This window comes from Pristiophorus japonicus, chromosome 18 (genome assembly GCF_044704955.1).
Source record: "Pristiophorus japonicus isolate sPriJap1 chromosome 18, sPriJap1.hap1, whole genome shotgun sequence".
Lineage (NCBI taxonomy): Eukaryota > Metazoa > Chordata > Chondrichthyes > Pristiophoridae > Pristiophorus > Pristiophorus japonicus.
In genome coordinates this window covers 95,686,848-95,707,580 of record NC_091994.1, presented here as the reverse complement: position 1 = coordinate 95,707,580, position 20,733 = coordinate 95,686,848, and the positions used below count along the sequence as shown (strand labels likewise).

General features: G+C 51.0%; 1 protein-coding gene across 4 annotated transcripts in view; it reads left to right on the top strand.

Annotated features, from left to right (window-relative positions):
* chd5 (chromodomain helicase DNA binding protein 5) overlaps positions 1–20,733 on the top strand; it is a 130,588-nt gene that overhangs the window by 53,414 nt on the left and 56,441 nt on the right. For all 4 annotated transcript variants that reach the window (XM_070860419.1, XM_070860418.1, XM_070860417.1 and 1 more), the window contains exons 11-21: positions 961–1,172; positions 2,035–2,166; positions 3,167–3,275; positions 4,505–4,696; positions 5,742–5,942; positions 7,592–7,729; positions 8,702–8,823; positions 10,444–10,617; positions 10,713–10,854; positions 18,636–18,767; positions 19,923–20,040. In XM_070860419.1, the coding sequence (XP_070716520.1) occupies positions 961–1,172; positions 2,035–2,166; positions 3,167–3,275; positions 4,505–4,696; positions 5,742–5,942; positions 7,592–7,729; positions 8,702–8,823; positions 10,444–10,617; positions 10,713–10,854; positions 18,636–18,767; positions 19,923–20,040 (1,672 nt within the window). The remainder of the gene's footprint in view (positions 1–960; positions 1,173–2,034; positions 2,167–3,166; positions 3,276–4,504; positions 4,697–5,741; positions 5,943–7,591; positions 7,730–8,701; positions 8,824–10,443; positions 10,618–10,712; positions 10,855–18,635; positions 18,768–19,922; positions 20,041–20,733) is intronic.

Genomic DNA, 20,733 nt, shown 5'->3' with positions numbered 1-20,733 from the left:
AGATTCTTGATGAGGCCGTATATTTTAGGCCCACAGACGGTGAGGAGAAACGCCCTGCGCTTGGCCGCATTAGTGTCTCCTTCCAGCTCGTTGGCCACGAAGTACTGGTCGAGACGCTCGACGAAGGCTTCCCAATCATCACCCTCTACGAATCTCTCTAATATTTCAACAGCAGCCATAGTTGCGTGAAGGTTCGTATTCTGTTACTCGTCGCCAGTTGTTGTGTATAGAAGAACTCCACGAGGCTGAATACTGTGAGCTAAACTTAGTGTGACCTTAGTTGTCTTTATTACAACTCCAGAGTGCCTAAATAACATGGCAGCCAACCTTTTATACTGGCCCTGTGTGTGCAGGTGACCATTAGGACTCCAGCAGTCGTGCCCTCTGGTGGCAAGTATTACATAGTTACATACCAGAACTGAGAGGTTATACCTGTTATGTATCATCCTAGCAAATCTGGTTTGCACCTTCTCGTGTGCCTCTATATCCTATTTATAATATGGAGACCAGAGCTATTCACATTGCTCCAAGTGTGGTCTAACCAAGGAGTAACTAATCTGGAAAATTCCTCTCCAACCCCCTTGGGCGACCGATTATAGTCCAAGTGACCATGTCGAATGTGCTTATATTTCACCTCCCTTTTATAAGACGTCATCTCTGCTTTGAAGGTGTGTGAACATATAAAAATGTCGGGCGGGAAAAGAAATGAAAATCTCGTGATTGTTGTGCATTGCTGTGTTGTCGGTCCACAGTGAAATTTTTCTCACTCATTCTTGGCACAGAACTTCATTTACTCGCTCACTCCCTCTCCCACTCAAAAGTTATCGTAACCATTGTTGGCTCCTCTTCACTTACAGATTCAATGGGGGGAGAATGGGGTTGGTGGGTGGGTGGGGGGGGGGGGGTGATAATTGACATGTGTGCGTGTTTAAACATTGACTTGCTCTCTGCCCATTTCAGCTGGAGCTGTACCACACGGTAATGTTCCGGAACTTCCAAAGGAAGAATGATATGGACGATCCTCCGCCATTTGATTACGGCTCCGGGGATGATGAGGAAAAGAGCGAGAAGCGGAGGACCAGCGATCCGCAGTTTTCGGAGATGGAACAGCAGTACTATCGATACGGGATCAAACCCGATTGGCTGATCGTCCACCGAATCATCAATCACAGGTCAGGCATCGATCACAGGAACAGGAGGAGGCCATTCAGCCCCTCGAGCATGTTCCGACATTCAACTCGGTCATGGCTCATTTGTATCTTACTCGCATTGGTTCCATAATTTTTTATACGTTTACCCAACAAAAACCTATCAATTTCAGCGTTGAAATTTGCAATTGATCTCCAGCCTCAGCGGCTTTTTGGGGGAGAGTTTTCCACATTTCCACGACCCGTTGAGTGAAGATGTGCTTCCGGACATCACCCCTGAACGACCTCGCTCTTGTATTAAGGTTATGCCCCTTGTTCTGGATTCTCCCACCAGAGGAAATAGTTTCTCTATCCAGCTACACAGGGGTGGTTAATTTTTCAAAGGTGTTCCTTGCCGAATAATTATTTTTAAAAACCAAACTAAGGCAGGGACTGGGTGATGTAGTCAGTGAGGTCATTGTTCCTTTGTCTTTGGAAACGGAGTTCTAATCCAGCTGCTTAAATATCTCCACTGTCCCATCAAACACCCACAGGGCAGGTACAGCGCAGGTTAGATACAGAGTAAAGCTCCCTCTACACTGTCCCATCAAACACTCCCAGGACAGGTACAGCATGGGTCAGATACAGAGTAAAGCTCCCTCTACACTGTGTCATCAAACACTCCCAGGGCAGGTACAGAACGGGTTAGCTACAGAGTAAAGCTCCCTCTACATTGTCTCATCAAACATTCCCAGGGCAGGTACAGCTTGGGTTAGATACAGAGTAAAGCTCCCTCTATACTGTCTCATCAAACACTCCCAGGGCAGGTACAGCAAGGGGTTGTATCTAACCTGTGCTGTTGACGTAATGGAATAAAAATGTTTTCATTCTCTTTCTTTTCATTCAGCTTTGATAAGAAGGGTGATTTGCACTATTTGATTAAGTGGAGGGATCTGCCATATGACCAGGCCACCTGGGAATTCGAAGAGTTTGACATTCCAGATTATGACACTGTGAAGGAGATGTATTGGAATCACAGGTCAGTGCCTCTTAACAGAAACAAAAGACACCATATATTGACCTGTTCAATCCAGGCTGAGGATTTCACTGTCGTTCACTTTAATACAACTGAACACAGAGCTTAACCGGTGTGGCGGACATGTTACTGCACTGGTGACCCAAAGTCAAATCCCACCATCCCAAGCTGTGAAACTGAATTCGACAAATCTTGTAATCTGTGGGCTAGCACTAGGAATATGATCATGAAAGATGTCAAATTTTCGTAAAACCCTGACTGATTTACCAGTGTCGTTCAGTAAGGGAACCTGTCACAATTTCCAGGTCAGGCCTAGTCTCAGTGTTTTTAAAAAAAAAATTCTCTGGATGGGCGCCCTCATTTATTGCCCATCCCTAATTCCCCTTGAGAAGGTGGTGGTGAGCCACCTTCTTGAACCGCTGCAGTCCGTGTGGTGCAGGTGCTCCCACAGTGCTGTTAGGGAAGGAGTTCCAGGATTTTGACCCAGTGACAATGTGTTCAATTCAGGATGGTGCGTGACTTGGAGGGGAATGTGGAGGTGGTGGTGTTCCCATGCATCTGCTGCCCTTGTCCTTCTCGATGGTGGAGGTCGTGGGTTTGGGAGGTGCTGCCGAAGAAGCAACTGCTAAAGTGTAGGTGACTCCTGTCGCTCTAAAACTGGCCTTACAAGCCACACAGCTGCACTCAACTATTTATACAACAAAAAAAAATGTAACCATGCAAACTTCATCCACATCCTAAAAAAAGGAATAAAGCAGGGAGACACTTGGGTCACTGACGCTTCGCTGTTTTGCGACTTGTATGAAGGTTCAGTTCTGGGGCAAGATACTGGGCCAGCCGAGATAGAGAAAGAGAGAGAGAGAGGTGCGGACTAAATTGGGAGCTGGGTGACGAGGGCGGGGGTGGGGAGGGGGATATGTTAGTTTATTGATGCTCTTACATTCCCGTAATAACCGAGTGTTGCCGGTCACATGCTCTGATTTTCTCCTCTCTCATGCTGCAGGCAACTGATTCTGGGTGAAGACATGAGACCAGTGAGGAAGTTGAACAAAAAAGGACGGAAAACCAGAGAGTTGACCTTCGACCCGCCGCCGGCACAGCCTGTAGTGGATGTAAGTGAAGAGTCGCGCTGGTTGGGGCAGGGTGTGCCGGTGCGGCTAGTCGTGTTCTCAGATCCCAGTACAGGGAAAGCAAAACCTTAAAAATGATTCAATTTGATGCTGATGCTTTGGATTTAGTATCACCAGATACAGAGTAAAGCTCCCTCGACACTGTCCCATCAAACATTCCCAGGGCAGGTACAGCACGGGTTAGATACAGAGTAAAGCTCCCGCTACACTGCCCCATCAAACACTCCCAGGGCAGGTACAGCACGCATTAGTTACAGAGTAAAGCTCCCTCTACACTGCCCCATCAAACATTCCCAGGGCAGGTACAGCACGGGTTAGATACAGAGTAAAGCTCCCTTTACACTGCCCCATCAAACACTCCCAGGGCAGGTACAGCACGCATTAGTTACAGAGTAAAGCTCCCTCTACACTGCCCCATCAAACACTCCCAGGGCAGGTACAGCACGGGCTAGATACAGAGTAAAGCTCCCTCTACACTGTCCCATCAAACACTCCCAGGGCAGGCACAGCACGGGTTATATACAGAGTAAAGCTCCCTCTACACTGTCCCATCAAACACTCCCAGGGCAGGCACAGCACGGGTCAGATACAGAGTAAAGCTCCCTCTACACTGTCCCATCAAACACTCCCAGGGCAGGTACAGCACGGGTTAGATACAGAGTAAAGCTCCCTCTACACTGTCCCATCAAACATTCCCTTGGCAGGTACACCACTGGTTAGATACAGAGTAAAGCTTCCTCTACACTGTCCCATCAAACACTCCCAGGGCAGGTACAACACGGGGTTAGATACAGAGTAAAGCTCCCTCTACACTGCCCCATCAAACACTCCCAGGGCAGGTACAGCACGGGTTAGATACAGAGTAAAGCTCCCTCTACACTGTCCCATCAAACACTCCCAGGGCAGGCACAGCACGGGTTAGATACAGAGTAAAGCTCCCTCTACACTGTCCCATCAAACACTCCCAGGGCAGGCACAGCACAGGTTAGATACAGAGTAGAATCCTTGCAGGCAGGGAGCAGAGGAGACTTGTCAGTTGTTTTGTAAACCCGGCTGTTTCCTGAAATTGGCGACATGGGGAATGTGTGATTCCTGCTGGGATACTGTAAGTCTGACCAGTTATGTGTTAACTGCACCTGAAGCAGCTTTGTCCCTCTATGCGGCTTGTATTTCCCATGTGAATAATGATATACTTTTCCATCTCACGATAGCCAACCGTGAAGTTTGACAAGCAGCCGGACTACGTCGACATCACAGGAGGCAGCCTGCACGCTTACCAGCTGGAGGGACTGAACTGGCTGCGCTTCTCTTGGGCACAGGGCACCGACACAATCCTGGCCGATGAGATGGGATTGGGAAAAACAGTTCAAACCATTGTGTTTCTGTACTCGCTCTTCAAAGAGGTGAGGAACGCTGGGAGCTAGGGTTTGTCGAGTGGAGAGGGGATTGGCACAGGGGCTGGGGTGAGCTGGGGCAGGGTGGTGGGGCACAGGGGTTGGGACAAGCAGCGGCAGGAGTTTTGATAAGCGGGGGTCAGGGACTTGGGTGAATGGGGGAAGGGGGGCCAGTGGTTTTGGTAAGCGGGGGGCAGGGACTGGGGTGAATGGGGGAAGGGGGGGCAGATACTGGGGTGAATGGGGGAAGGGGGGCCAGTGGTTTTGGTATGTGGGGGGCAGGGACTGGGGTGAATGGGGGAAGGGGGGGCAGGGGTTTTGGTAAGCAGCGGGTGCAGGGGCTGGGGTGAGGAGTTGACATTTGGGGCTGGGTTGTGACCAGACGATCGGATGGACCGGAGTAAAGGAGCTCCTTAGTGTGACAGTTTTAAAAAAACTCATCCCTCTGCTATGTTGACTTCCCCTTAAAGCCCTTCCATCTAGTACATTGACTCTCCCATCGATGTCCATCTCTCTGCTACATCCCATCTTCATGTCTAATTGTACTTTGAATGACCCAAGTGTTCTTTACCTCCGGATTATTCCAGATGATTAACACTGAGTAAAGAAGTTTTTTCTGATGTATCTGCTTACCATGCATTTGTGTCCTCTTGGCATTTGTGTCCTCTTGGCCTACTTTGCTGATTTACTAGTGAAATAATAATTTGGGCTTGTTCTATTTAGCGTTTAATAATTATTATATATTAAACTCTTGATTCTGTAGTTTGGAACAAAAGTTTAAATTAATAGTGAATTTCCCTAAGTGTTGCTCATTGATAAAACTAAAGATATAATTTGCGAGCTGTGTCTGTATTTGTCGCCTGCTCTGATTCCAAACACTAAAAATATCGAGTAGACATTCCAGACAATAGGAAATGGCTGCCTGATGTGCTTTTGCTGGGGTTCCGATTGGTCTGTGGTGTCACATGGTTAACATGGACGAATCATTTCACTGCTGTGTTACAGTCACACTGACAGAGTTTTAATAAGCTGGATGTGTTGTTATTCTCTCCAGGGCCACTCCAAGGGGCCTTTCCTGGTGAGCGCCCCGTTGTCCACCATTATTAATTGGGAGCGGGAGTTCATGATGTGGGCGCCGTACTTCTATGTGGTCACCTACACAGGAGATAAAGACTGCAGATCCGTCATCCGTGAGAACGAGTTCTGCTTCGATGATAATGTAATCAAAAGCGGGAAAAAAACCTTCAGGATGAAGGCGAGTATCTGGCCTCCTATTTGAGAAGAATTTTTTTGTTAATTCTCAGGATTTGGGCGTCGCTGGCAAGGCTGGCATTTGTTGGCCTTGATGTCCTTGAGAAGGTGGTGGTGAGCCGCCGCCTTGAACCGATGTAGTCCATGTGGTGAAGGTACTCCCACAGTGCTGTTGGATAGTGAGTTCCAGGATCTTGACCCAGCGACAATGATGGAACGACTGATATATGTCCAAGTCAGGATGTTGTGTGTGACTCGAAGGGGAACTTGGAGGGGCTGGTGTTCCCATGCACCTGCTGCCCCCATCCTTCTAGGTGGTGGAGGTTGTGGGTTTGGAGGGGCCTTGGTGAGTTGTTGCAATGCATTCTGTAGATGGTACACACTGCAGCCACAGTGTGCCTGTGGGGGAGGGAGTGAATGTATGAGGTGCTGGGTGGGGTGCCAATTGAATCGACTGCTTTGTAAAGCTTTGCAAACTCAGCTCTGTGAATGATTATATTTAATCGATTCCCTGATGGGTTCCATTGGCAAATCGGTTGTGGTACTGAGCCCGACAGACCAGGGCACTTCTGGGGCTGGGACCTGGGGCTGATACCTAGGACCTGAGGGCTGGGGGCTGGGGCTGATACCTAGGACCTGAGAGCTGGGGCCTGGGACTTGGGACCTGGGGGCTGGGACCTGGGGCTGATACCTAGGACCTGAGGGCTGAGGACTGGGGGCTGGAACCTGGGGCTGGGGCTGATACCTGGGGTTGGGACTGGGGACCTGGGGCTGGGGGCTGGGATTTGGGGTTGATACCTGGGGGCTGGGACCTGCGGGCTGGGACCAGGGGCTGATACCTGGGACCTGGGGGCTGGGACCTGGGACCTGGGGCTGATACCTGGGGGCTGGAGGCTGGAACCTGGGACCTGGGGGCTGGGGCGTGGGGCTGGGGCTGATACCTGGGACCTGGGGGCTGGGGCTGAGGCCTGGGGCCTGGGCTTGGGACCTGGGGCTGAGGGAGTGCTGTGGGTCTCCGTGCTCATGGGCAAAGAAGATAAAAATTTGATGGGGTTCCCCCTCTTCATCGCTGTCCAATGAGCCCCGCTGAGAAGTGTTGGGTGATGACATGACTGGGCCCTGGCTGTGATGCCCTCTGTGACTGAATAGCCTGCTGGCCCTCAATGTCTAGGCACATGAGGAATGGCTGTCTGTGTGTGGAACTGGAGGGTGACCATGAAACTGTACCCAGCACTTTCAGGAGATGAGAGATGAAGAAAAGAGACAAATATAAGTATTCTTCTTCCTTGGTGGGTTCCTGAAGTTGTAATTGAGAACAGGTAGTGGTGTGAGCAAGGAAGGTTCTCGGAGATGCTGATGGAAGAAGTCCGTAATCCCCATAGTGATTTACCGTGCATCTAAAATCAACGCCTTTGTCTTTAGTTCTTGGAACCTTGGTTTGATTTGGTTACCCAGGACCTCTTCCCTCCTTCTGAGTAACCAAAGTGTCTGGGTTGATGATGCTCAGTAAGCACTGTGTCTGGGTTGATGATGCTCAGTAAGCACTGTGTCTGGGTTGATGATGCTCAGTAAGCACTGTGTCTGGGTTGATGATGCTCAGTAAGCACTGTGTCTGGGTTGATGATGACGGGACAAAACCTTTGCTGTTTTCAGAGCGAGGCACAAATAAAGTTTCACGTTCTGCTCACATCGTATGAGATGATCACCATCGACCAGACCATCCTGGGATCCATCGACTGGGCGTGCCTCGTTGTCGATGAAGCTCACAGGCTGAAAAATAACCAGTCCAAAGTAAGTGTGTGGTGGTCTCGGTGCCCCTAGACTTGGGGAGAGGATTGTCTGCCAGGGGTGGGCCCTAATCTAGCGGCTCCTGCTCGGAGAGGTATGTGTGGAGATAGAGTGAGGGTGTTCACAGCCAAATATCCTGCCGACATTCACTGTCGAGACTCATGGTGAAGAATGGCGACTTGGTACCGGAGGTCCATGGAACTCGTATCCAAGGAATAGTCGGCAACTTAATGAGAGGAGGAGGAGAAGGGGTGAAGTAATGAGTGGTTTATTGACAGTTAAATTGATTCCTGTTGTAAATGGGGGACTCTGGAACAGCAGAGGTTTATAAATACAAGATGTGGCCATTGTGTCTGTGCTGGCTCTTTGCTCGTGCAATCCAAAACTAATTCAACTGCCCCAGTAGAACACAATATATGGAGAGGCTGGGGAAACTGGGATTGTTCTCCTTGGAGCAGAGAAGGTTAAAAGGAGATTTAATGGAGGTGTTCAAAATTATGACGGGTTTTGACAGAGTAAATAAGGAGAAACGATTTCCAGTGGTGGGAGGGTGGGTAACCAGAGGGCACAGATTGAACCGGAGGGGGCGATGAGATTTTTAATTATGCAGCGAGGTTTACTGATCTGGAAAGCGCAGCCTGACAGGGCGGTGGAAGCAGATTCAACAGTGGCTTTTCAAAACGGAATTGGATAAATACTTGAAGGAGAAATATTTGTAGGACTACGGGGAAAGAGCGGGATAAGTGGGACTAATTGGATCGCTCTTCCAAAGAGCTGGCACAGGCACGATGGGCCGAATGGCCTCCTTCTGTGCTGTGTGATTTTTAGTTGGTGCCTTTGTGGGGGGTGGGGGTGAGAGACCCTCAATAACAGTAGCATGTCACCTATAAACTGAAGTGCAGGCACAGGTCATGTGGTTCTGTCTGCTGCTGTGTGTCCCGCGTGTCCGTGTGTGAGAAGCTGTTTATTTCTCAGTACTTCAGGGTGCTAAATGCTTACAAGATCGATTACAAGCTGCTGCTAACAGGGACACCACTACAGAATAACCTGGAGGAGCTTTTCCACCTGCTCAACTTCCTCACGCCTGTACGCTTCAAGTAAGTTTTAATTGTTTTAAAATTTCCATCTCCTTTTCTTGGTCAACAAAAAAAATTATACCTTTCACCACCTCCGGGCATTCCAAAGCACTTTACAGCCAATGCAGTACTTTTGAAGTCTAGTCACTGTTGTAATGTACGAAACGCAGCAGCCAATTTGTGCACAGCAAGCTCCCACAAGCAGCTGTGCGACAAATGACTAGATAATCTGTTTTAGCGATGTTGGTTGAGGGCTAATTATTGGTCCAGGACACAGGGGAGGGCGCCCCTGTTCCTCTTCCAATAGTGCTGTGTGATCTTTTACCTCAACCTGAGAGGGCAGACAGGTCCTCAGTTTAACATCTCATCCAAAAGACGGCACCTCTGACAGTGCGGCACTCCTTCAGTACTGCACTCGGAATGTCAGCCTGGATTATGTGCTTAAGTCTCTGGAGTGGGAATTGAACCCACGAACACCTGACTCGGGAGAGTGGACTGAGCCACAGCTGACACCTTTTTATTACAAATTCTGTCCTCTTCTCCCCTCCTTTCCTGAAGGTGTTGACTCTCTGGCCATTACTCATATGTGAACCCAGGCAGTGAGTGCTGGCTATTCGACCATGGTGGGGAGGAGAGTACAGCCAGACCCAATTGTGATCTTTATCCCAGATCCACAGTTGGAGTTGCTGGATAGCGATCTGGAGCAGGATTTCCCGATCCAAAACTCAGGAATTGTTGCTGGACTCAGATGAGCTGACTCTGCACAGACTGGGAGTACCCTCTGCAACCCTTCCTGGTCTGTGTGACTCAGTGAGAGTAAAGTGAACTTTGGTGAGGAGCGGAACGGGGATGTGATGGAGAGAGGGGGAAGGGGATGTGATGGAGAGAGGGGGGAGGGGTAAGGGGATGTGATGGAGAGAGGGGGGAGGGGTAAGGGGATGTGATGGAGAGAGGGGGAAGGGGATGCGATGGAGAGAGGGGGAACGGGGTTGTGATGGAGAGAGGGGGGGAGGGGTAAGGGGATGTGATGGAGAGAGGGGGGAGGGGTAAAGGGATGTGATGGAGAGAGGGGGATGTGATGGAGAGAGGGGGAACGGGCTGTGATGAATCGGACACCTGTTATACACGCCGCTTCAATGGAAAGGAAATCGGGCACGGTGTATGTGGGACGCCGATTTATTAAGGCCTGTTTTGTTGAAATTCACTTACCGTGTTACACCGGACAGTGGAGGTGCCCTTTACCCACTGGACCAGGAAGAGAAATCCCTCGATGTTGTTTTTCCCATTCCTCCCGACTGGGATCGCGAAGTTGCTGCGTTGGGGCTGTGACTGTAGACCGACTTCCTCGCACGCTGCACTGGAGCCTTGTTGCACTACAGCACTGCTGCCCAGGCGCGCAGCCATCAGGGAGAGGCTGGGCAGGGGTGGTTTGGGCCGAGTGTGAACCAGAGGACGAGCGGATGGCTCTCCTGGTGACCCTGCCTTTGAATAAGGGGGCAGGGGAAGGGGCCGTGGGAGTTTGAGTTCTCTGGCCGTGGGACTGGTTTGGGAAAGAGGTTAGCGTTGGATGGGTCTTCAGCCAGACGGAGCCCAGCACCAGGGAGCGAGGCAGCAGCACTGACCCTTCCTGTTTTGTTGCAGTAACCTGGAAGGTTTCTTGGAGGAGTTTGCGGACATCTCGAAGGAGGACCAGATTAAGAAACTCCATGACCTACTGGGCCCACACATGCTGCGGCGTCTCAAGGCCGACGTTTTTAAGAACATGCCGTCCAAGACTGAGCTGATTGTCCGTGTGGAGCTCAGCTCCATGCAGAAGTAAGTTGGGAAAAACCAAGCGGGGAATCTGTATCCAGGGGCAAACCATTTGTCCTTGCTCTCGGTTTCTTATATTTGTGTGTATGCCCTCGCAGGAAGTATTACAAGTTCATCTTGACCAAGAATTTCGAGGCTCTGAATTCGAAAGGCGGTGGGAATCAGGTGTCACTGTTAAACATCATGATGGATCTAAAGAAATGTTGCAACCATCCCTACTTGTTTCCGGTGGCTGCAGTGGTACGTATCGAATGCAGAGAGGGCAGATAAGGGGGTTGGAGAGTTGCACACAACCTATAACTCAATGTCAGTTTGCCTCCGTTCACACACTTACCGCCCAGTCAGAAGGCCGTGGGTTCAAGCCCCACCCCAGAAACTTACAGCAGAGAAACACGCCATTTGGTCCATGGTGGTGTTTATGCGCCACACAAGCCTCCCACAATACTTAATCTAACCCCATCAGCATATCCTTCAATTCCTTTCTCCCTCGTGTACGTATCTAGCTTCCCCTTAAATGCATCTATGCAATCGCTTTACAACTCCATTAGTTCCACATTCTCACCACGCTTTGGGTAAAGAAGTTTCTTCTGAATTCCCAATTGGATTTATTAGTGACTAATATGTCCTTACCAAACAGTACAAATGCACACGAGGCCCATACCAGAGAGAAGGTCACTCTGTGACCAGTGACCTTTATTCGCCAGCACTGAAATGGATAAGATGGGTGGAGCTTCCCCTTTTCTACCTGAAAGTCCAGGTTAGGAGTGTCACCCACAAGTTCACCACCTAGTGGTCAGTGTTCTCACTTAGGTCAATTTATACATGGATTACAATGACAGTTGAATACATGACATCACCTCCCCCCCAAAGTCTTATTGGAATCACAGATTAAGTCTCTCTGGTGGTTTACGCTCCCTTGTAGAGCACCTGAGTTGGGGCTCCGGTTGTTGGGCGCTGGCCTGAGTATCTGCTGTTTGCGGTGCCTCAGGCCTGTCCGGACTGCCCACAGTGACTGGACTCTCCTCCACTTGGTTCCGGTGTGCGGTCACCTGTGGTGGAGTGAACTCTACATCGTGTTCTTCCTCTGCTTCTTCTATGGGGTTGCTGAACCTCCTTTTTGTTTGATCCACGTGTTTGCAGCAGATTTATCCATTAGCAAGTTTAACTACCAGAATCCTATTCCCCTCTTTGGCAATCACAGTGCCTGCGAGCCATTTGGGCCCTGCAGATTAGTTGAGGACAAAGACAGGGTCATTGACATCAATACGTCACGCCCTCGCATTCCCATCATGGTAGTCACATGTGACTGACGCCTGCTCTCAACAATTTCTTTCATGGTGGGGTGTATAAGGGATAACCTGGTTTTGAGTGTCCTTTTCATTAGCAGCTCTGCGGATGGAACCCTTGTGAGCGAGTGTGGTCGGGATCTATTAGCCAACAGGAGACGTGATAAGCGGCTTTGTAGGGAACCCCCTTGGATTCTGAACATCTCCTGTTTGATTATCTGCACTGCTCGTTCTGCCTGGCCGTTTGAAGCCGGCTTGAACGGTGCCGTTCTGACATGGTTGGTACCATTTTCTGCCATTAAGTCCTGGAATTCAGTGCTTGTGAAGCACAGACCATTGTTGCTGACCAAGACGTCCGGTAGACCATGGGCGGCGAACATTGCCCATAGACTTTCTACCGTGGCAGAGGATGTGCTTTGGAGTAGGCGTCTACTACAATCAAAAACATTTTTCCCATAAAAGGACCTGCATAGTCCACATGGATGCGTGACCATGGCTTGGCGGGCCAGGACCAGGGGCTAAGGGGGGCTTCCCTGGGCGCATTGCCCAGCTGGGCACACGTATTGCACCTGCGAACACAAAGTTTCAGGTCTGCATCTATCCCTGGCCACCAAACGTGTGACCTGGCAATTGCCTTCATAATGACAATGCCCGGGTGCTCATTGTGGAGTTCTCGGATGAACGACCCATTGCCCATCTCGGGCATGACTACTCGGTTTCCCCATAGTAGGCAATCGGCCTGAATTGAGAGTTCATCCTTGCGCCTGTTTAAATTCCTCAGGGCATGCCCCATACGTGGCTGCCCAATCCCCATTCAGGACACATTTCTTGACTAAAGACAGTAGCGGGTCTCTATTTGTCCAGACTTTGATCTGACGGGCTGTCACGGGTGAGCCTTCGCTTTCGAAAGCTTCAACAGCCATGACCATCTCGGCAGCATGCTCGGTTGCCTCCTCGGTGGTGGCTAGTGGGAGCCTGCTGAGTGCATCGAAGCAGTTTTCAGTGCCCGGTCTGTGCCGAATTGTGTAGTCATAGGTGGCTAATGTGAGTGCCCACCTCTGTATGCGGGACGACGCATTTGCATTTATGGCCTTGTTGTTGGCCAAAAGGGATGTTAGGGGTTTGTGATCTGTCTCCAGCTCAAATTTCCTGCCAAACAGGTACTGGTGCATTTTTTTTTTTACTGCGTATACACATGCAAGCGCTTCCTTTTCTATCATCCTGTAGCCCCTTTCTGCCTGGGACAGACTTCTGGAGGCATAAGCTACCGGCTGTAACTGACCCTTGGCATTAACATGCTGCAACACACACCCGGCCCTATAGGACGACGCATTACATGTTAAAACAAGTTTCTTACATGGGTCGTATAGCGTTAACAGATTGTTGGAACATAAAAAATTGCGTGCGCTATCAAAAGTGCTTTCCTGGCTGTCCCCCCAGACCCATTCGCGACCTTTGCGTAGGAGCACGTGTAGCGGCTCTAACAGCGTGCTCAATTTGGGAAGAAAGTTATCAAAATAGTTCAGGAGCCCCAGGAATGAACGCAGCTCCGTCGTGTTACGGGGTCTGGGTGCTCTCTGGATCGCTTCTGTTTTGGACGCAGTGGGTCTGATCCCGTCTGCTGCTACTCTCATCCCCAGGAATTCTCCCTCTGGAGCTAGGAAGACGCACTTCGCCTTTTTCAGTCGCAGACCTACCCGGTCCAGTCTGCGTAGCACCTCCTCCAGGTTGTGGAGGTGTTCTTCAGTGTCGCAATCCGTGATGAGGATGTCGTCTTGAAAAACCACCATCCTTCGAATCGACTTGAGGAGACTTTCCATGTTTCGTTGAAAGATCGCGGCAGCCAAGCGAATCCCGAACGGACATCTGTTGTACTCAAACAACCCCTTGTGTGTCGTGATGGTGGTCAGCTTCTTCGACTCACTCGGCAGCTCCTGGGTCATGTAAGCTGAGGTCAGGTCCAATTTTGAAAAAAGTTTGCCACCGGATAGCGTCGCAAAGAGGTCCTCCGCTCTCGGTAGCGGGTATTGGTCTTGGAGTGACACCCGATTGATGGTGGCCTTGTAATCACCACATATCCTGACCGACCCATCCGCCTTGAGCACCGGCACGATCGGGCTCGCCCAGTCACTGAATTCGACTGGTGAGATGATGCCTTCCCTCAGCAGGCGGTCCAATTCGCCTTCTATCTTTTCCCGCATCACGTACAGCACCGCTCTGGCCTTGTGGTGTACTGGCCTTGTGGTGTACTGGCCTGGCGTCCGGGTTTATGTGAATCACTTCCTTGGTCCCCATGAAAGTGCCAATGCTGGGTTGAAATAGTGAGTCAAATTTGTCCAAGACCTGTGGGCATGATACTCGCTCCACAGAGGAAATTGCATTGACATCGCCCCATTTCCAGTTCATGACAGCAAGCCAACTCCTCCCCAGCAGTGCGGGACCGTCCCCCGGGACAATCCAGAGTGGCAACCTGTTCTCTGAGTCTTTGTGAGTCACGACTACCGTGGCGCTGCCGAGCACCGGAATGATCTCCTTTGTATATGTCCGTAGCTGTGCGTCAATCGGCAATAATTTTGGCCTCCTGGCTTTGGACACCCACAACTTGTCGAACTGTTTGATAATTATCAGGGACTGGCTGGCCCCCGTGTCTAGCTCCATTGATACTGAGATGCCATTGAGGAGCACTTTCATCATTATCGGTGGCGTCTTGGTGTATGAACTGTATATGTGCTCCACATGAACTCGCTGAACTTCAGCTTCCAGCGATTTCCCCCAGTATCCATTTGGCCCCGTAGGGCTTACATCGGGCCCATCCTCCTCGTACATCCACCTGGCTGCAGGCTTCCTGCACATACGCGCCAAGTGACCGCTGACGTTGCAGTTTCTGCAGGTATATTGCTGATACCTGCAAGCTCTGGCTGTGTGTTTGCCTCCACACCTCCAACATGAGTCATTGTTGGAAACAAAAGGTCCATTACCAGTCGATCGTCTCTGACTGTCTTTATAACTGTCCGTAAATGCACCATTGACAGGTGTTGATGGCCCCATTATTGGCCGCATTGTCCCTTGCGATGGCAAGAATCGCCGTTCAGCTAGCCATTGTCTCAGTTGAATTCCCCTTTGGGTTCGACTTCATGCTCGGGCATGTCCGATTGCCCCTGTCTGCCTGGAGAACTGTGTGCCGCGTTAACAATGTTAACTCGCTGTCCATTTGCTGCATTTAAACCAAGATTTTTGTCAAACATCATTCTGGCCTCTTCCTCCCCTGAGATAAATGTCGGGGCCATCAAAGCCGCCGTTTCCAGGGTCAAGTCTTTGGTCTCAATCAGTTTCCTGAAAACCCCAGCGTGCCCGATGCCCTCAATAAAAAAGTCTCGCAGCATCTCCGCTCTGCATGCATCTGGGAACTTACATAGGCTCGCCAGTCGCCTGAGGTCTGCCACGAAGTCTGGAACGCTTTGCCCTTCTCGCCACCGGTGCGTGTAAAACCGGTGTCTCGCCATGTGCATGCTGCTCGCCGGTTTAAAGTGTTCCCCGACCAACTTACTGAGCTCTTCAAAAGTCTTGTCCGCCGGCTTCTCTGGCACCAGAAGGTCCTTCATCAGGGAGTACGTCCTGGATCCACAAACCGTCAGGAGATGAGCCCTGCGTTTGTCGGCCGAATCCTTTCCCAGCCATTCCTAAGTGACAAAACTTTGCTGCAGTCTCTCAATAAAGTCGTCCCAATCATCACCAACACAGTACCTCTCGCCTGTGCTGCTAGTGGCCATCGTGGTTTAAATCCCAGTTTCTCGTCGCCAATAATATGTCAGGAGAGAGAGTGGAGAGCACCAGTTCAAACTGTCACAGGAGCATCCAGTCGTGCCCCGGTAACTGCCCCCAAAGGAAGTGGAGTGTGGGAAATTGCATTCCGCTTCCATTGAGGGGTGGTAAGGCCAATTCTGCGACGGGAGCAGGACTTCCACGCTGGAGGCTAAAATTCCCTGCCCCAGAAGGTTACCGCCCCCAAGATGGGAGCCTGTGCGGGGAGGCAGAGGGAAGTTGAGGGGAGACGGGGGGCGGAGAAACCCAGGGCGGGGGACAGGAGGGGCCACATTGCAGCGGAGGTCTGGGGGGGCGAAATGTGTTGGAGGGGCGGGCCTGGGGGCTCTGTGCCTCGGTGCGGGGAGTGTTCAGAGTGGGGTGGACGGGTTGACTGCGCAGATGGCGGTTGGTGGATGTGGTGTGGTTGGGGGCGTGGCTCCGGGGTGGCCAGGGCTGGGGGCTCGACATCCGGGGGTGTTCGGCATTTGGGAAGGATTCGGACGGGACGGGGTGGGTTGGGTGCGGGGGGGAGTGTTCCCGGTGTTGGGTGGGTCCGGGGGTGGGGGGGGGGAGGGGTGTGTGGGGGGGAGGTGCTGGGGTGGGTGATCAGCCATGATCTTGTTGAATGGCGGTGCAGGCTCGAAGGGCCGAATGGGCTACTCCTGCACCTATTTTCTATGTTTCTATTTTTTCTATGTCCTTACTATACAGTACAAATGCACACGAGGCCCATACTAGAGAGAAGGTCACTCTGACCAGTGACCTTTATTCGCCAGCACTAAAGTGGAGAAGATGGGTGGAGCTTCCCCTTTTCTACCTGAAAGTCCAGGTTAGGAGTGTCTCCCACAAGTTCACCACCTAGTGGCCAGTGTTTTCATGGTGTACAACTTAGGTCAGTTTAGACAAGGATTACAATGACAGTTGAATACATGACAGTGACTATCTTATATTTATGACCCCTAGTTTTGGGGTCCCCTACTCCTTGTGGTAGCGAGTTCCACATTCCCTCCGCGTCAGCATATAATCCAGGCTGACGCTTCCAGTGCAGTGCTGAGGGAGTGTTGTCCAGTACCGGAGGAGAGGAGAGCAGCACTGTTGGAGGGGCAGTACTGGGGGAGTGCTGCACTGTCTGAGGGGCTGTACTGGGGGAGTGCTGTACTGGGGGAGAGCTGCACTGTCTGAGGGGCTGTACTGGGGGAGAGCTGTACTGGGGGAGAGCTGCACTGTCTGAGGGGCTGTACTGGGGGAGTGCTGCACTGTCTGAGGGGCTATACTGGGGGAGAGCTGCACTGTCGGAGGGGCTGTACTGGGGGAGTGCTGCACTGTCGAAGGGGCTGTACTGGGGGAGTGCTGCACTGTCGGAGGAGCATACGTTTAGATGAGCCGTATGCAGTATCGAGTTCAATGGGAGCTGTGCAGCTTCTGGTATCCGGTCTGCGTGGCCATCCTTCATGGTCGAGCCAACACAGTGAGTGTTGGAAGGCCATTCACTGGGATAACAGAACGGAGCCCGAACCTGTTCTTGCCTTATACCTTCAGTAGGAGCAGGAGCCCTGGCTGCCTTTTCCCCTTTCCTTAATCTGAGGGAAACCTGCAGTCAGTTACAGCACCCCACATCTTGCCTGGCCAGGATCAGGTAACTCAGCACAGACTGGGACTGTCCTGGTCAGGGCAATCTGATTTATTCAGTTCGGGTCAATTGTGGTTAAGGAATAAGGCTGTGCAGTAGTTTGAGCATTTTCACCCCAGCAACCTGGGTTTGCATCCAGCACTGACTGATGGGATGAAAATCTTCTCCCTCTATCACTGGGAAAACCCAGTCTAGAACATAAAAACATAAGAAATAGGAGCAGGAGTAGGCCACATGGCCCCTCGAGCCTGCTCCGCCATTCAGCAAAGCTACCAGTTATTTGGCACAGCTTGGCAGTCTGACGGCTGATTGTACCACACAGTTTGCATTGAGTTGCCGCTGTTGTGTGATATAGGTACACTGGTGCAGTGGTTCTGTTACTGGACTAAGACAACATAAGTTCAAATCCCACCAGGGCAGTTTGATCATTTGAATTCGGTCTTTAAAAGAATCTGGAAATAAAAAGCTGGTTATCAGTGAAAGTGACCATGAAGCTGTCGGATTGTCATATCATCATCGGCAGTTCCTCGGAATCGAGGAAGACTTGCTTCCACTCTTAGATTGAGTCTTTAGGTGACTGAACAGTCCAATACGAGAACCAAAGACTCTGTCACAGATGGGGCAGACAGTCGTTGAGGGAAAGGGTGGGTGGGACTTGTCTTCCGCACGCTCTTTCCGCTGCCTGCGCTTGATTTCTGCATGCTCTTGGTGATGAGACTCGAGGTGCTCAGCGCCCTCCCGGATGCACTTCCTCTACTTAGTTCATAAAATCTAACTGGTTCACCAATGGGACAGGAACCTGCCGTCCTTACCCGGTCTGGGCCTATATGTGACTCCACTCCGACACCAACATGGTTGACTCTTAACCGCCCTCTGGAGCAGCCTATCACATCCCTCGGTTGTTTTAAAACCTGCTGGCTCAGGAAGGAGGCCCACCAGCCCTTCTGGGAAATAAATGCTGGCCTTACTAGCGACACCCTCATCCTGAGAATTACTAATACTAAAAAACGGAACCCTGCTCTTTGAGGAACTGTTGCTTGAGACAGAGGAGAAGAGGGCCTCAAAGAGCAGTTAGATTTAATGGACCTACAGCTCCATAACTATAGAACTGAGTTTACGAACATATAGAATAAGATGAAAGGACTATATGCTCAGATGTTTCTCGGGGTAGATATCTTTAGCTTGAAATCCATAGGGATAACGCCACCATTTGTGGGTGAGGGTGGGGTTTGACACTACACTCTCCAGCTCTGTACGTGGCGCCTTTGTTAACCGTGATGCTGCCTTGCTGGTGTTGACAGGAAGCTCCGGTGTTGCCGAACGGATCGTACGACGGGAACTCACTGGTGAAGTCCTCGGGGAAGCTGATCCTCCTGCAGAAGATGATGAAGAAGCTGCACAGCCAAGGTCACCGAGTGTTGATCTTCTCTCAGGTAACGCGGGGGAGCACTGATCGGGCTCCCTCTCTCCCTCACTCCCTCACCGTCAAACAGCCAGGCTGATAAATTCGCCACACTCGGTAGTCCTGAGGCTGGAGGGCCCTGGGTTACGTGCTGTACCGTGGCAGGGGCTGGGGAGCCGTAATCACCCTCCGTGCCCCCCTGGCTAGGATGGGAAAATTCATGCCAGAGCTCCCGTTCCTTATCCCGTGAGCCCTGCAGGACACGTGCCGATTAACCGTGGATTTTTCGACATAGACGCTCAGCCGTCTCCGTGCTGTGCTCGAGGTGTCCGTCAAGTCCCACCCAAAGACTTGGGCGCGTGATTCAGGCTGCCACTCCCCAGTGTAGTGCTGAGGGAGTCTTTCAGATGAGACATTAAACCTGCCCTCGCAGGTGGACATAAAAAATCCCATGGCATTATTGGAAGAAGAGCAGGGGAGTTCTCCCCGGTGTCCTAACCAGCATTTAACCCTCAACCAGCAGCCCAAAATGGATTAATCAGTCATTTACGGCATTGCTGTTTTGTGTGATCTTGTTGCATTTGCCTACATTACAATAGTAACCACACTTCAAAATAGATCATTGACTTCAAAGGAAGGGACGAGGTCATGGAGGGATTTGAACACTAGAAAGAGGATTTAAAATTCGAGGCATTGCTGGACCGGGAACCAATGTAGGTCAGCGAGCACGGGGTGATGGGTGAGCGGGAGCGGGAGCCAATGTAGGTCAGCGAGCACGGGGTGATGGGTGAACGGGACTGGGAGCCAATGTAGGTCAGCGAGCTCGGGATGATGGGTGAACGGGACTGGGAGCCAATGTAGGTCAGCGAGCACGGGGTGATGGGAGAGCGGGAGTGGGAGCCAATGTAGGTCAGCGAGCACGGGGTGATGGGTGAACGGGACTGGGAGCCAATGTAGGTCAGCGAGCTCGGGATGATGGGTGAACGGGACTGGGAGCCAATGTAGGTCAGCGAGCACGGGGTGATGGGAGAGCGGGAGTGGGAGCCAATGTAGGGCAGCGAGCACGGGGTGATGGGTGAACGGGAGTGGGAGCCAACGTAGGTCAGCGAGCACGGGGTGATGGGTGAAGTTTGGATTGGTTCCGAGGGTTCCTGTTGTGTATAAAAATGCTCTTTGTGACCGACAGATGACTAAAATGCTGGATCTGTTGGAGGACTTCCTCGAGTACGACGGATACAAATACGAGCGGATAGACGGGAGCATCACTGGCAATCAGCGGCAGGAGGCGATCGACCGGTTTAACGGTGAGCAAGGGCTGGCGGTTCAGAGGGAGCGCTTTTTAAAATCTTCTTGTGGATGTTAGTAAAACAATAATCTACCATTCACTCAGTGATTGCGTCGAGTACTGCAGGTAGAAAACTCACTCCACACTATACCAAGAGAATCCCCTCGACCCCAGTCAGTGCTCGCTTGCTCAGGCTGCAGTTGGAAAATTGCCCCCAGTTTGGGACGCCTTTCCTTTAGGAAAGATGTCAAGGCTGCAGAGAAGGTGCAGAGGGATTTGTTAAGCTGATCCCAATGCTGAGAGGCTTCAGTTATGAGGGGAGACGAAAATAAGAGCACTTTACACTAGAACGAAGAAGGTTAAGAGGAGATCTGATAGAGATGCTCACCATTATGAAGGGTGTTGATGAGGAACATCAGGAAAAACTATTTTCAGTGGTTGGAGAGTGGGTAACAAGAGGGAATAAATTTAAAATGATCACCAAAGAACAAAGCGAGAGATGAGAACTATTAAATGCAGAGAGTTGTTGGGACATAGAAACATAGAAAATAGGTGCAGGAGCAGGCCATTCGGCCCTACGAGCCTGCACCACCATTCAATATGATGGCTGATCATTCAACCTCAGTACCCCATTCCTGCTTTCTCTCCATACCCCTTGATCCCTTTAGCCGTAAGGGCCATATCTAACTCCCTTTTGAATATATCTAACGAA